The sequence below is a fragment of the Pituophis catenifer genome, unplaced genomic scaffold, assembly GCF_029215685.1.
Source record: "Pituophis catenifer annectens isolate HBS135680 unplaced genomic scaffold, rPitCat1.0.hap2 SCAF_9, whole genome shotgun sequence".
Taxonomy (NCBI): domain Eukaryota; kingdom Metazoa; phylum Chordata; class Lepidosauria; order Squamata; family Colubridae; genus Pituophis; species Pituophis catenifer.
The window spans coordinates 23,917,167-23,934,335 of NW_027256889.1; the positions used below are offsets into that span (position 1 = coordinate 23,917,167).

Sequence of the window (17,169 nt, forward strand, 5' to 3'; positions counted from 1 at the left end):
CTCACCTAACAAATGTCTCACAACAGCAAAAAATTGGGGTTCAATTGTAAGTCGTAAATCAAGGACTACCTGTATTTCTTAATTGTATATGCAGTGTTGTATGCTGGACTTTTATCAGGTAAAGAAAAAGTTAAGGCTCTCTCATTAATGTTATACCTGCCAAATGGCCATCTGTTTCCCAATTACCCCATTCAAATTAAAGTCAGTGACCTTAAGGAAAAGGTTATCCAAAGTTGAAAAAAAAGATAAAGAAAAGAGCTATACCAACAAGAATAAAAATATTGACTTTCTTTTTCATTTCCTCTTTCTTTCCATGGATAAGCATTGGATGACTTCTTCAAGGTTGCTTTTATGTTGGTATATTTCGTAGAAGTTTCCTTTTTCATCTGACCATCTTGCTCAAGAGGAGATGTAGAGGGGTGTCAAAATCTACAAGATGGTGGATAGGGCATTGCACAATCAATCAAATCAACATTTGTAGGTGCGAGTGAAAATGCACATACAAAGTGGTGAGGCTTTGCAACATTGTGCCTACCGTTTTGCAGGTTTTGACACGATCCATGGAGGCCCCCTGGTCAGGAGAAACCCAAAAGAATAGAATAGAATAGAATAGAATAGAATAGAATAGAATGGAATGGAATGGAATGGAATAGAATAGAATAGAATAGAATAGAATAGAATAGAATAGAATAGAATAGAATAGAATAGAATAGAATAGAATAGAATAGAATAGAATTCTTTATTGGCCAAGTGTGATTAGATTACACAAGGAGTTTGTCGTGGTACATACACTCGGAGTACATAAAAGAAAAGATACATTCGTCAGGAATCATAAGGTACAACACTCAATGATAGTCATAGGGAAATAGTCAATATAAATCTTAAGGATACCAGGAGATGGGTGATAGGGAAGATGAGAAGTTTAATAGTAATGCAAAGTTAGTAACTAGTTGGACAGTGTTAAGGGAATTATTTGTTTAGCGGAGTGATGGCGTTTGGGAAAAAACTGTTCTTGTGTCTAGTTGTTCTGGTGTGCAGTGCTCTATAGCGTCGTTTTGAGGTAGGAGTTGAAACAGTTCATGTCCAGGATGTGAGGGGTCTGTAGATATTTTCACATTTTGACTTGTGCAGTATGCAGGTCCTCAATGGAAGGCAGGTTGGTAGCCATTGTTTTTTCTGCAGTTCTAATTATCCTCTGAAATCTGTGTCTGTCTTGTTGAGTTGCGGAACCAAACCAGACAGTTATAGAGGTGCAGATGACAGACTCAATAATTCCTTTGTAGAACTGGATCAGCAGCTCTTTGGGCAGTTTGAGCTTCCTGAGTTAGCGCAGAAAGAACGTTCTTTGTTCTTTTTAAGTAGAGTTTTTAAGTAGAGTTGAGCATGAATGGCTTTGTAAAATTATCACCAAATCTGTAGTTAAAGAACCAGAAAATGGCTTCTCTGAATTTCTCTAGAGCAGAGGTCTTCAAACTTGGCAGCTTTAAGACATGTGGACTTCAACTCCCAGAATTCTGGGAATTGAAGTCCACAAGTTTTAAAGCTGCCAAGTTTGGGGACCCCAGCTCTAGAGGAATCAGAAACTCTTCAGTTGTTTCTCATAGGAAAGGATTTTAATTAGCAGTGATGGCTGTAGTGCTACTGAAAAGTTCCCCAGATATGTTAGAGATTAGATGGAAGCTCAGGAAAAAGTCAAGAAGGCTTCAGATTGTTAGAATAAAATAAATCTATATATACACACATACAAAACCAACCCCATGAAGTACACGAAAAAGCCACAAAAGTTATTTTCTCCTTTGAAATCAGTTTCAAAAGCAAACTCTTTTGGATGAGTACTGCTATTTAAAAATAAAGAATGCAAGAGAATCCCCTCTGTCTGGTGCTAGTTTTGAGAAAAATAGCTCAAAAAGAAAAATTCAGAATTTCAGCATGCTTCTCGACAGAAGGAATACTCCAGATTTAACAATAAAATTCAAAACACCCAGTGTCTGTTGTTTTGTAATGTGCTGCCATATGCCAGTCAAGATTTTTCTTTCTTGCTCTCAATCTTCCAAGCAGTTTTAATATCCCTCCCCATGCTCACTTTCCAAATTTATTTCATGCAGACATATACACATATCAAACCAGCATCATTTTTAATTATTTCAGCTATACGCAGGTCTATAATCAAAATGTTCAGTGCAATATTTATGAACAGCATGATATGCAATGAAATCCATACAATTTAATTTATGTGAATGCATTTAGTAATTAGTACTAGAAATTTAAATTGGACTTGGAAATGAACAGAGACCCAGTGAAGTTGGTACTATATTGGTATAGTTGTGATTGTTTTGCTGTGCAATTATTAATCTGACTGTTCGCTTTTGGGCAGACTGAAGATTCTGGACTAACTACAGGTAGTCCTTGAACTAATGCTGTAATGGAGCCTGTCCATCACAGTCATAACTCTTGACAATTGTAAAACGGGTCGCCTGACTAGGTGGCTCAGTGGTTAAGACACTGAGTTTGTCGATCAAAAAGATCGGCGGTTTAATCCTTAGTGCAGGTCTCCTGTATGAGCAGGGGGTTGGACTAGATGACCTCCAAGGTCCCTTCCAACTCTGTTACTGTTACTGTTACATTGGGTCAAGCTTATGACTGACATGATTTTGCGACAATTTTTGCAGCAGTCATTAAGTGATTCACCATGGTTGATAAGTGAATCTGTGGTTGTTAAGTGAATTCTGTGGTCATGAAGCAGACCAATATTTTGCTTTTGACACTATTTTGCAGAAAACTGGAATGCTGGTGTTAAGGAATTTGTAGAGTAACCCTTGAATAGCAAGGGTGTGTACATGAAAGCCTTTGAGAGTAGGTACGAATAAACACAGTCAACACACAGATACACTGAGTTGTGTTTACTTTCAGGAAATAGTAAGGCGCAGTTCAATAAACAGTCCAGGTCATACACATATAAAGCAGGAGATGGCAAAACGACAGTCCAGGGATAATCCAAATACAAAGTCTTCTTACCAGTCATTGTAGTTATTCACAATAAACAGTTCTTCTGGATTTGCAAACAATAGCATACAGAGATATCAGAGAGCAAGACCAGCAAAGAGAAACAAACCATGTTTCTAGCTCCCTCTTAAGGAGATTGGCTACAGAGCTAGCCAATCAGGACACAGTATGATGCAATACAGCAGTCTTAAAGCTATATTGATGGTTTATATATTACCAACCCAACAAGGTAGGTAATACTCATTTCCTAACAGCTGGTTTTCAGCAAAACCATTGTAAAATGCAGTCATGTGACCATAGGGCACTTACAAATGGCCATAAATGAGATCCAGTTGCTGAACATCTGAATTGTGGTCAGGTAATTGCATGAAAGATGACTTTTGAAACTTCAAATCTGGGTTGTAAATACCCTCCAGATCAGGGGTCTCCAACCTTGGCAACTTTAAGGCTTCTGGACTTCAACTCCCAGAATTCCTGGGAGTCCACAAGTCTTAAAATTGCCAAGTCTTGAAATCCACAAATCTTGAAGTCCACAACTCTTAAAGTTGCCAAGGTTGGAGACCCCTGCTCTAGATGGCTCCAATCATTAGTCAAGGTCTATCTGCACAAGATTATCACAATTTAGAATGCATTACAGTAATCTTTAGTTAGAAAGATACCATAAAACCATGGTGTTTTAACCTGGCTAGAATGATGGTTGTTAGAGCAGACTAATCTTGTAAATCAGCCCATATGACAAGGGATGATTCTACCGGCAGAAATAGATCATGGGAAATTGATCCTTTGGGGCAATGCAGCTCTTCCTATAGCTATTAATGTATTGCTGCTCTGATAGGATGAACTTCTGAAACAACACCTATCAATTTATTGGTCCTCATGTTTATATAATATTTGGATGGATTCCAGAAACTAATGCAATCACATGCAGTTTGGTTTCATAGCTCAGCTTTGGTTGCTAAGCAGCTTGTGCTTAAAGATTGGAGATCAGTTCCCATAAATGTGCTTCAGCTGAGAGAACACTGGAAATAAGTCAGTTGCCTGACTTATACCAAGTTAGACATTTAGCAATAGCAACAGCACTTAGACTTGTATACTGCTTTACAGCCCTCTCTAAGCGGTTTACAGAGTCAGCCTATGGCCCCCAACAATCTGGGTCCTCATTTTACTGACCTCGGAAGGATGAAAGGCTGAGTCAACCTTGAACCTGGTGAGATTTGAACTGCCAAGTTGCAGGCAGCCGGCAGTCAGTAAAAGTAGCCTGCAGTACTGCACTCTAACCACTGCACCACCGTGGCTCTTTTGGCCATTTAGGGAGGGAAGGAAAAGCTCTCTAGCCATATTTGACCATTGAAAGCAGTTGTTGGGGGATCTGGAGAAGAGTACTCCATTGGAAGCCCTGCAAATTGACTCGAGAAGACTTGTAAACAAAGTTAGGCATGTGGGAGGGTTTATACAACTTTCCCACTATTGATTGTGCTGATTGTTATCTTCCTCCAAGGTTTTAAGTCAGAGTGCTTCCCATCCTCATTTATTCTTCTTCCCTTCACTATGAGGGTGTGCTCCAACACTGACTAATGGTCTTTCCCTATATAAGACAACATCTGTAGGTAAAGAATTTCTGAAGAAATAGCTGGTTTTAAATCCATTGCCATGTTTGTATTTTATGACATCCAGCTTATGAACTCCAGGAGTGCCCAGATCCTGAGCCCTTTGCCAATGGCATTGTAAGAGGAGCAGGTTACAGTGTGGGGCAGTCCATCTCTTTTGAGTGCCTCCCTGGCTATCAGTTGATTGGACAACCAGTCTTAACCTGTCAACATGGAACCAATAGGAACTGGGACCACCCATTGCCCAGGTGTGAAGGTATGACTTTATTGAGACTTTTCTTGGAAGGGAAAAAGGGAAAATAATACACTGAATTAGTATACTTGAGATATTTCACATACTTATTAAATGTGTATACTGGGATTGTTGGTATTTAGCAAGAGGCATCATCATTCATTTGTTTTCACTCATATAGTTTACTAATTATACCCTAACCAGCTCCACTATACATTTCTGGCAATGATGGGTTTCAAAAATTTTTACTACCGGTTCTGTGGGTTTGATGGGCATGGCAGGGGAAGGATACTGTAAAATCTCCATTCCCACTCCACTCCAGGGGAAGTTTACTGCAAAATCCCCATTTCCTCCTGATCAGCTGGGACTTGGGAGGCAGAGAATAGATGGGGGCCAGTCAGAATTTTTACTACCAGTTCTCCAAACTACTCAAAATTTCCGCTACCGGTTCTCCAGAACTGGTCAGAACCTGCTAAAACCCACCTCTGATTTCTGGCTACAAACCTGAACTGGTTGGTCTATGCCTTTTATCAATTTCTGTTTCACTTAGAAGTAGACCACTATTAATTCAGCTTTATTGCTTCCACAGTACTTAGATATCCATTAATTATAATGTCAATGGCCCTTAATTTCTGCTCCTTCAGGGAGTGACAAATGTTTTTTTTTTTCTTTCACAGCTTTGATTTAATTTGAGTACAACTGTTGTATGTGTTCACCTCCATCTTCTGCATGCCTCTTTCAGTATTCCTTTCATGTGGACATTTGCTCTTATTGGCTCTCCCAGAAAACAGTATGAACAAAAGTATAGAAATGCTGAACTTGGCTAAGTTTGCTTCAGCCACAGGTTCATATATTCTTTTCTCATCACACCCTCGTTAGAGGAAACTTTGGTTTGTTAGAAGAAGGCTTCCCATGACTTGTAACCTTCTGCATATGCTGAGCTATACTTGTAGTCCTTTTTAGCAACCACAGTTGTCCCAGTCAAGACAAATTGACAAAGTTCACAATGCAGTTAACTGGTTAAGGAAGACTTAGGCCAACACTAGTTATCACCAGCTTTTGAAAAGATTCCTTTAAATTGAAAGGGGTTAAGGGCTTGTTTCACTTACCTTCGCTACTGGTTTGGGAACGGGAGTGCGTGGGAGTGTAATGATGTCCCAGTGGGTGGGCGGGGCCTCCCACCGCCGGTGCTACCAGTTCGCACAACCTGGGTAGATCTGGCCGGATTTCACCACTGGCTTGTTTTAGGTTTAAGTAATCTTCTCTGCTCAACTGAGTTGGGTATTCTCTCTCCCTGCTGCCTATACAGAGAAGAGTGCTGGCTAGGGAATTCTGGAAGTTGAGGTTCATACATCTTCAAGTGCCCAAGATTAAGAAACACTGTATAGTTCAGGGGTGTCAAACTTGCGTCGTCACGACGTTGTCACGTAACGGATTGTGACTTCTTTCCCCCCTTCGTTAAATCGGGTGTGGCCGTGGGCAGCACGTGACGCATCCGGCCCAAGGGCCGCGAGTTTGACAGCCCTGGTATAGATCTTGGGAATAGCAGTTTGGAGGACTTTAAAACAGACCAAATGATACTAAAATCATACCACCACTATTCTGCAAGAACTGGGATTTAGTAGCTCTTAATGTCTCTTTCTGGTCAATTGCATACAGTCCCCTGTGGAGGAAACATGACTGCCCCAAATGGAACTATCTACTCCCCCGGCTTTCCCAATCAGTATCCCAATTCCCAGGACTGCACGTGGCTATTTGTGGTGTCATCTGGATATGGCATCTACCTCAACTTTACCTTGCTGCAAACAGAACCGTACAATGACTTCATCACTGTCTGGTGAGTGGGATTTGGAGCTGAGGGCTCCCTCTGAGCCCAACTTTTTCAGTAGGTGTTGCTATAATCCTGTCATAGCTATGTTCTCTTCTCATCATGAGAAGTCTGGAGATATCAGTTTTTCACTTACCCCAAGGCAGGGGTCAGCAACCTATGGCTCCGGAGCTGCATGTGGCTCTTTGGGCCCTCTGCTGTGGCTCCCTGTCAGGTTATCCCAACACTGTCTGGCCCCGCCCCTCACCCTCCCCTCCCAGTTACTCCTCGCCTGGCCTGAGAAGGTAAGGGCAACGGCGGGGGATGGAGAAGCAGCCAGGGCAGAGACAGAGATACAGAGAGAGGGGGAGAGAGAGAGAGAGAGATACAGAGATACAGAGAGAGAAGGAGAGGGGGGGAGGGAGGAAGGGAGGAGAGAGAGAGAGAGATGTCAAAAGGATTTTGTGGTTTCCGGTATTTTTTAACAATTGATTGTCTGCCCTAATGACCGGCTGGGTAGGCGTGGCAAGGAGGGGTCATTTGACCAGTGGAAGTGAGTGACATCGAGTTGGCCACGCCCACCCAGGTTTTGTGGCTCCTAGTGTTTTCTTTTTTGTGGGAAATGGGTCCAAATGGCTCTTTGAGTATTTAAGGTTGCAGACCCCTGCCCCAAGGGAAACTGCCCAAGCTGGGATTAAGAAGCTTGGTGGCAGCAGACTCAGGACAGTAAAATATATACCACAAAAAGACATAATCAAATTGGAAAATCTTTCCCTCCAAACCCCTGGAGGAAAGGGAAAAATTCAGTTTGCTTCCTAAAGAACTTTAAAGTAGCAGTGAGCATCTGGAGGGAGATAGTGACAATGCAAATGGCAGTAATGAAAATTGCTTGATTTAGAAAATGGAGAAATTTGGAAAGATGTCCTGTTGTCAATCTACAACAGCTATTGTCCACTCTCATTTCCATGGCTCTGAGGTCCTGTGGGGATCCACCAACCTCTAGATCAGAAGTCCACAAGAGGAAGCAAGCTCGTTTGAGAGGGACCGAGGGGTGAATAGGAAGAGCTGCAGTGTTGCTTTCGCATTGGAAAATTGTATTGTGTTATTTATCCTCTGTGCTGAATTATGCTAATCGCCTTTCAGTTATAAAGTCTGTCCATTATGTAGTGTTTAGAAACCATTTTGCATAGCAAAAGTTGGGTGGCAATGCAGGTATGCTTTTTATAGCCAAATTTAAAGTAGGCATTTTGTATTTTTTTTTTCATTAATTACAATTTGTTGCAAACTAAAACTACTTAACAAAGGTTAAGTATATGTAAGTATATACAAATTCTTTTTTTTTTCCTTTCATGTACTATATTTCTAGACTGGGAATCAAGACATCTTCAATTGCATAGCTAGGCGAATATTCCAAATAAAATAAATAAAATAGGAAAGGTGCCTTTTATAGGTCTTTGTGGCCTGTGAGCAGATCAGGAGAACTTTGTGGATCCTTCAGCCAGATTGACCCACTGTGAGTGTCTGATTGGCCTGCCAAGCATAATCTGGCTCTTGCATCAAGAGGATTGTCAGCCCTTTTAAAAGTCTCACTTGGAATTGTCTTCAGCCAACAATCTGGGAAGTAAAGAGTAGAAACTCTGATCCATAATTCTTAACCATGTCTTTTACTCTTTTGTATTTCTTTCCCTTTCTCTTCAGGGATGGTTCTCAAGAGACAGCTCCCCAGTTGGGGATTTTCACAGGACACTCAGTGAAGAAAGCCATCCAGAGCTCTTCCAACCATGCTCTGATGAAGTTTCATAGTGATGCAGCCAATGGAGGCCTCTTTGCCATCCACTTCTATGGTGTGTACAGCTCAGTGTGGCACAAGGATTTGTTGTCATGCTTGTTTTGTAACCTTTTGCATGTAGCAATGATGGTTCAATTGGATATTGCTTATGTATTCGACTAAGGTTTATCAGGTGCCTTCTCTGCCATACTGTTGTGACCTAGGCTTCCTGAGTCATTAAAACAGACAGGTAGTCCCAAAAACCTCTTTTATTGTAACAGCTGTGAATTACATTCATTCACAGCCGAGTCCCAATTAGTTGCAAAAAGTCCTTCGGGAGAAGTCTTTTGAGATAATCACCAACCTTTATCTCCCTTGACATGCTGCCAAAGACCTAATTGGCAAAGCCACATGGAGTCCAGAATCAAACAGAGATGCTGACTGGGAACAGAATTAACAACGTTGCTTTCCTGCAAAGGGTCCACGTGCCTTTGCTCCTCTTTTAAGCCTTATGGGATGGGCCAATCATCTCCAGGCCTTACTCCCAAGTCGTCCCTTTTGTTTTAACTGTTCTTGCCTTCTGGCAGCTCTGTGCATGCCTCTTTGATAACTGACTCTGGAGGCTCCAGAGTCCACACATAACTCCCAGATGTCCCTGGTCCCATCTCTGCCTTTGATGCAGAGCCCACCTCTTGGCCTTCCCCAGACTCCAGGACTGGCCCATGTTCCTCCCCAGCCTCCTCACTGTCTGACTCTGCTGCCAGGTCCGCAGGCTGCTGGCGGACCACAACACATACCACTGTGTCTGATGTAACATAAAAAACACTAATTTGGACCAGTAAGTAGCCCTTATCTCTCTGGTTGGGTTTGCACAGGATGCTTAATCAAATTTATTAGAAGCCAAAGGCTGCATGCATTGATTATTATTAATGATTAGAGGTGGTTTTTGCAGCTTAACTCTGCCTGTTGAGTTAGTTTGAGATCCCAGGCATTGTGCAAATCAAGTAAATGGGTTAATTCAGTAATCAAGTTGTGTGAACAGCGTCACGAAGAAATCCAAATGCTGAGTGAACAACTGTGTAGTTGGAGTATCCAAGAAGTAAGAAATACGGTTGACTTACAAAATAAAAAAGAATCTATTTCTTCTGAAAAAGTATCCTTGAGGGTCAATGAATCTTCAAAATGTTGAACCACAGAAGGCTACAAAAAGGAGAAAATTGGTTTCCCCACCACCACCCAGGGAGCAGGTTCTGTTTGTTGTAGAATTGATTTTCCAGAGATTCAGCTTCTTGCTTCTCTCTTTGTTCATTATTTATTTACTCATCCATTCAATTTATATGGCCAACGAGTGATTCCGAGGATCTATAATACAAAGATATATATTAAAATCCCATAGGTAGAGATTTGGTACTCTCATGCACTTAATTTATTTATTTCTCTTCCCAGCCTATCAACTTTCTAAGTGCCAACCACCAACTATGGTCCCTAATGCTGAAATCATCACTGAGAATGAGGATTACAATATAGGTATTGCACGCATGATTTTGCTAGTATTTTCTCTGGATGTAGAGAGGTGGTATAAATCACAGAAGGAGAGTGTTCTCACTATTCTCATCCCAGTCCTAATTCAATGTCTGAAATAGGTACCCATAAGTTATTTGCAATAAATAAGTAAATAATTTTTTCCTGTTCTTGGCACACACAGTTCAGCATCTTAGCGCAGTGAAGTCTGTACTCCTTATTTATTGTAAGTGCCAGGAATCTACTGGCTGCAGCTAGAATCACATAAAAGAGAACACACAACAACTGCATTGACTAACCCTGCTCCTTCTATCACTGCCTTTATCTGCTGTGGATAAGAGGAGGAAGGTCTGCACAGATTAAAATGAAAGTCAGGGTTAGCTTGTATAAGAAACTTACCCGAGGAGTGAATGCTTCAATCCAGGAAAACCACAGAGATTAGAACCAGCACATTAAATTGCATTGTTCCTCATATGATTGTAATCCACAAAGCCCCTCTTGAGGCATGCTCAACTCCTGGCAACAATATGGAAGATATTCAGAACAGCTGTTTGCCATTGTTTTTTCAAATTTCCTGGAGTAGTTTTTTTTTTTTTCTTTTCAAATGTCCTGGACTTACAACCCTTGGATTTTCTGGTGGTCTCCCTTCCAAATACAGTACTAATCAGGTCCTAGTTTAATTAGCTCTTGGGGGATCAACTAATACAAAAGCAGTTCATCCCTGATTTTGCAGCTAAAGCAGCTCATCCCCGATTTGAAACCTTGATCTGCATGTCAAAGGTGGGTGGGATTTTCAGCACTTCACTTTGCTTAAAACAAAGCTATCCTCACTTCCGGACTTGCTCTTGAATGATAGCAGAATACAACACCACCTTCACTCTTCTTCCATCAGAAAATTAGCAAGACAGGGTGAACTTTTCAACCTGTCAGTCTTAAAATAATAATAATAATAAAATGATAGTTTGGATATAAAAAATAGATGTTACCCACAAGTCATCTTTACATGTACACCAGACATAGACAGAGTTTGAAAGGTTTGAAAGATAAATGAGGACAAGGGGATAACTGGAAGTGGTTCACAAGAGAATAGAGGTAGCAGATGACAAGGCTTTTCTGATGTGTAGTGCTACACACCTGGGAGAAATATTGCCAAGTAATTCAGCTAAAGATTTCTCCCTTAATGACATCACCAAGTGTGCTTCAACAATATCAGATAAAAATGTGCCAAAGCATGAAGCAGTGATAGGGCCTATGCACTATACTGCCCCACCCCCTACTTCCCTTGACATGTCTTTTGGCTAATTCAAATCACTAATGCTTTAAAGTAGTGTTTCCAACTCTGGCAACTTTAAGATGTGCAGCCATCAACTTGCTAGCTGGGAAATTCTGGAAGTTGAAGTCCACACAGTTGAGAAGCATTACTTTAAAGTGACTTTCTGGACCATGAGACAAAAGATGCATGCTTTCATTTAATAGCAGATGGTCCTTCCCGTTTGGCAAGATACCAATTTGAGAATGGCAGTTTTCGTCCACGTACTTTTTCCTCTCCCCTTACTTCAATTAACTTTATGGGATCCTGATCTCCTTCCTCACATTCTAGTTCACTTGTACTCATGATCCATCTGATGAGCCTTATTCAAAATATGTCCTTTTGTACTCTTGGAACACACCTGGATCCTCTTTGTTCTTTTCCTTAGGTGATATTATTAGATATCAATGTCTTCCTGGTTTCACCTTGGTTGGAAATGAGATCCTGACATGCAGGCTTGGTACCCACCTCCAATTCGAAGGTCCTCCCCCAACTTGTGAAGGTCAGTGACTTTGATGGAAGTGCAAAAAAAATAATAATCCCAGAACTCATAGCAGGGAGTAAATAATACAATATATGGATATCTTGCTATTTAATGCTGGATATACAAGAAGACAGACAGATATATTAAGACCTATGGTGGGGACCCCCAGAAAAGGTGTCAAAAAGTCTGTTCCTATCAAAAATGATGATGATGATGATGATGATGATGATGATGATGATGATGATGATTGTTGTTGTTGCTGTTGTTTATTGCCAAAAATAAATCAGTCTGCATCACCAGCTTCTAAAGGAGACCCAGGCTTTATTCTAGAAAGAGAACCTAAGGTAAACATGGCATAGGTGCCACGACAGATCATTTTCTTGATTTCAATACATAGTTTATATTTGTGCAAATGATATTTTCTTTTCAGAAGCAATATGGCAATCCATCTCATACTCACAGACTCAATATAGACAAGGAAGAGGGTTTATGAGGCCCATGGTTACTAAGTTTTAAAAGGACCTGACATAGTCATGGAAGCAAAGTCTATTGCTTACTACAGGGAGATGCAACAGAACTGTTTCCCCCAGTTAAATAGTCAAATAGCTGATGGGAAAGACTTCTTATAGAGCCCTAGTGAACTAGTGTAAGCCAAAACAGGCAATTTTCACCAATCTGTGGACTAATTTGCAGAATTTACAAGCCTTCAGTGATGAGAACTTGATCTCATTGGAGACCTGCTAGCACTGAGGTCTTCAAACTTGGCAGCTTTAAGACTTGTGGACTTCAACTCCCAGAATTCCAGGAGTTGAAGTCCACAAGTCTTAAAGCTGCCAAGTTTAAAGACTTCAGTGCTACATGAATTAGCCGGATTCTTCTGTCTTCTGAGCCCAGTTAACAATTCTATGACTAATTTTCTTTCGCAGTGACATAGAGTGACTCTCTGTGCCTTGCTTTTTTTGTGTGTGTGTCAATCAGTTCACTGTCCAATGAATGAGGTCCTCCATGACTCCACAGGAGTGATCCTAAGCCCATCCTTCACAGGCAGCTATCCTCACTTCCAGACTTGCTCTTGGATGATAGCAGTGGAACCAGAGTACAACATCACCTTCACTGTTGAATATTTCTTGAGTGAGAAGAAGTATGATGAGTTTGGGATATTTGATGGTGAGTCATAAAGATTGGGTGGTTTTGGAGATGGGATGGGGAGGTAGGGTAGATTACCAGAAGAAAGACTGCTTAAGATACAGAGTTTCCTTTAGGGGTGGAAGGTGGTGGAAAGAGATCAGGACAGGACTCATTGCAGTACCGTAACTACCAGAATTCGGCCCAGTGGGAAAGAAAAAGCAACTGATAATGTCAGAGTTTCCTGCAAAAATCAAATCCAGAAGCACACACATATGACTGATTCAGCTGGATTCATTAACTTCTTTATATACAAGAATATATATATATATATATATATATATATATATATATATATATATATATATATATATATATATATATACAATACCAATATAGATTCTTCTTACAAGCAAAACACATGGCAGGAGAGAACAGTTTCATTTCAGCAGAGCAGACAGCACGCACAAACTGCTTGGTTTCAGTTTCAATTCTCTGCACAGAATCAGAAGCTGCAAACTAAGACACGCCCTGGCTCCAGTCTGTCACAGCTCCCAATTGGCTGACTTAGTTGCTATGCCTATTCATTGGCTGACCTTGTTACCATGTCTTCCCAGTCATGAATATTCTGACAGATAAAGAATAATATTTGTAGCTCAGGGTTGAAATGAGGGGTCCTTACCCAAATTAGTGACATCATCAGTGCTAAAGAAAGCAATATCAGGTGGCTACCACCAGTATTATTAATCATGAATTATACGATTGGTAGCATCATGCTTTACGTTATTCCTCCATGGATAAGACATCAATTGCCCTGGGGAGAGGGAAATGCATTATAAGCTTATAGAATTATTAACATGTTTTGCAAAGAGTAAAGAAAACTTTTTTTTCTGATTCCATGCTGCTAAAAGACATAATTACTCAACTAAAGTAATAAGACAGTAGAAAAGAATGTATTATTTCACCTTCTGCATATTTAATTTTGGAGATTCCCTGCCAGGGCATCTAGTTTAGTAGGTTGTAAACTTTAATGTGAAGTGCCCTTCTTCAGCCTTACAAGCAATTGTGCCCTCTTCCTCAGTGGTGAAATCCAATTTTTTCTACTACTGGTTCTGTGGGCATGGCTTGGTGGGTGTGGCAGGGGAAGGATACTGCAGAATCCCCATTCCCTCCCCACTCCTGGGGAAGGATATTGCAAAATCCCCATTCCTTCCCAACTCCTGGGGAAAGAATATTGCAAAATCTCAATTCCCACCCCACTCTGGGACCAGCCAGAGGTTCGCCGAACTACTCAAAATTTCCGCTACCAGTTCTCCAGAACTTGTCAGAACTTGCTGGATTTCACCCCTGCTCTTCCTTCATCCTTTTGCTTTCTATGCTTTTCCCTTTAATGTTGGAGAAAACTGCATTTAGTCTTCAAGGTCGTTCTTTCCAGATTCTCCCCCAACAAATGATTATCTTCCAAAACATGGTCTCTTGCTGAGCCCTTTGTTAGTTCCCTAGATGAATTTATTCATAATGATGAAGATTGATTAGGAAGGATTTCTCTGTCAGTCACTGTTATAACTAGGACAGCTGAAACAAACATCTGCATTCAGCATTTCTGAATCCTAGGGTTTGCCAACGTGTAAGAAAAGAAGGCTGTTGCAATCATCTCTAGTCTTCTGTATAACCTTCCCCGACTCCATACCCACCCACCCACCCCGATATATTTAATTAGAATGAATTTTACCCCATCCAGAGTGGTCTCAGGTTTATGGAGATTGTCACCTAGCAAAATTGGTAGTGAATTGGAAAATTCCACACCGAGTAGGTTTGTACAACTTTCATTGGGCTAAGTACAAAATGATGCTTTGAATGTCACGTCAGGAGCCCTTCTCCAGCATGGTCCAAAGCTAGGTAAAAAGAACTTTACAAGTGAATGGGTTTGAACATGTAAATAAATCTAAATAGCATATAGAGTTATTTTAATTATCTTAAGTTAGTCTTTCTTACCAGGGTTCTTGTTGCAGAGATTAAATAAGAGGAGATCCTACTGATGCTTCTGAGTTCACCCCAAAAGTATGAGTTATAAGCAGTGGTGAAATGTAAAATTTGTTACTACCAGTTCTGTGGGCATGGCTTGGTGGGGGAGTAATGTGACTGGGTGGGCATGCCCAACTTTTTTTTTTTTTAACTTTTAAAAGCATTTTTTCTACAACCTCTTTGGCTGAAAAAATGCTTTTAAAAGGCTCTGACGATCCCAGCTGAGTTGCCTCATCATCAGAGGCTTTTGTTTTCTTTTAAAAGCATTTTTTTTTGCTTTTAAAAGAAAAAAAAAAGCCTCTGACGATCAGGCAACTCAGCTGGGATCGTCAGAGCCTTTTAAAAGCATTTTTTCTACAACCTCTGACCCTTACAAGCTTTGGCTCAGTCCAGTTAAGGCTTTTCACGCTCTCCTTTTCTGATGTTTTCTAAAGGGCCTTCAGGTCAAAGTCCACTGTTACTGTCTCTAAGTGGAAATTACTCTGCACCGCTGCTGGTGACCAGTTCAGGAAACAGAGCCTATCTCCACTGGTCCTCTGATCATGCCTACAGCAGGAAAGGTTTCCGGATCAGATATTCTGGTGAGTAGGGAGTGTAAAAGAAGTCTGATCATTGTTGCATAAAGCCGGGGCAAGCTGATAAGAAAATGCTCCTTCTTGACTTAATTTTTCTAGTATTCTAAAACTACCTGTGTTTCCCCGAAAATAAGACCCTGTGTTATATTTTTTTTAACCCTGAAATAAGCGCTTGGCCTTATTTTCGGGGAGGTCTTCTTATTTTGGGGTGTGTGGAGGAAACCAAAGGAAATGGAGGGGAATGGCTGTGCATGCATTTAAATATTTTCAGGGTACTGTTTCTTCTGGGGATTATTAAAGGAAATTACCCTAAAAGGATAAAATATTTAATCATTCATATACTGTAACTACAGCAGCTAGAATTGTACTTGCGCAAGCCTGGAAAATGTCCACTATACCAACAGACTGTGCAATAATCCGGAAAATTTTTGAATGTGCAGAAATGAACAAACTTACTTTAGAATTAAATAATAAGGAAGACTCAGAATATTACTTAACTTGGGAAAATTGGTATCAATGGATAGAAATTAAAAATAAGGAATGTATAGAATAAAATAAGATATAAAATGTGTTTAAATAGGTTGATTAAGTAGGAATATGTGAGAATAGATGAAGAAAGTTGAGAATTACGTACTGTCAGAAAGAGGGTGAATTGTATAATTCTTACAGATGTATTTTTGTCATAGAAGTATTTTAACTTGTATTTTTGGATTTTAAATGTTAATAAAGGTTTATAAAAAAGTTAAAAAAATAAATAAATATTTTCAGGGAGGCCTTATTTTCAGGGGGGACTTATTTTAGTGCATGTGCTCAAAAGCCCAATTGGGCTTTTTTTCAGGGGATGTCTTATTTTAGGGGAAACAGGGTAGAAATGTATCTCATTATTTTTCCCATAGAAAAATTACCCAACCTGTTTGCATTTTTTAAAAAATTTTGTTTGCTTTGCTTTTGTTGTTTAATTAATTCCTTCCTTTCACCCACCCTTTCGGTCACTGAATCTGAAGTCTTGGATTAATGCAATTTGCTTCTGAATAAACATGAACCAAATTGTGCTGTAAATTGAATCGCATTCAGGGTTACGGCTTGCACTTTTTGTAGTAATTAATTTAGCGAAGGGTATTTATTATTAATTACAGCTGCATTGAGAAAGAATACACCATGCTAATCTCGAAGTAATACTATGGCAAGTAAAACCAAGAGCCGTTATTTATTGCAGGTCGGCTAATTTTGTTTGCAACTGTTTAATTTTATAAACACCACAATCTAGCTTTTCAGTTCACCATAAAACTTTTCGCGTCATGGGTCATACTTTCTCAAAGTGAGAACCGCTGAATGAGAAATAATGTGGTTTATTTCAATATGGCTAAATAGAGGTTATTGCTATTTAGGGAATAATCCATGGTTACATAACTAAATTCTCAACAAGTACTCTGCTGGGAGAGAGAGGCTGCCATTGTCGTAGGAAATTATTTTGATCCATCTAAAATACAATGTTGGTTTATCACTGGGAACTATTATTTCATGGTCATATGGAGATGACATACTGTAACTGTGAAATAATCATAGGTACCATACCAAAAATATTCTTGGGTGACACTTAGAAAATCTGCGAATTGACCAAATTTCCATCTGTCAATTCAAAAGGCCACACTTTTGTGAATATACATGAATTCTCATATATATTATGCCGAGACATTACGACATCCTAGATTC

At 40.1% G+C, this 17,169-nt stretch overlaps 1 protein-coding gene across 1 annotated transcript in view; it reads left to right on the plus strand.

The window, feature by feature from the left end:
• The window catches only part of CSMD2 (CUB and Sushi multiple domains 2), an 819,526-nt gene that overhangs the window by 713,200 nt on the left and 89,157 nt on the right, over nt 1–17,169 (plus strand). Inside the window, exons 42-48 of the mRNA XM_070950069.1 lie at nt 4,678–4,866; nt 6,502–6,679; nt 8,348–8,493; nt 9,864–9,944; nt 11,636–11,749; nt 12,710–12,898; nt 15,316–15,462. Of these exons, the coding sequence (XP_070806170.1) occupies nt 4,678–4,866; nt 6,502–6,679; nt 8,348–8,493; nt 9,864–9,944; nt 11,636–11,749; nt 12,710–12,898; nt 15,316–15,462 (1,044 nt within the window). The remainder of the gene's footprint in view (nt 1–4,677; nt 4,867–6,501; nt 6,680–8,347; nt 8,494–9,863; nt 9,945–11,635; nt 11,750–12,709; nt 12,899–15,315; nt 15,463–17,169) is intronic.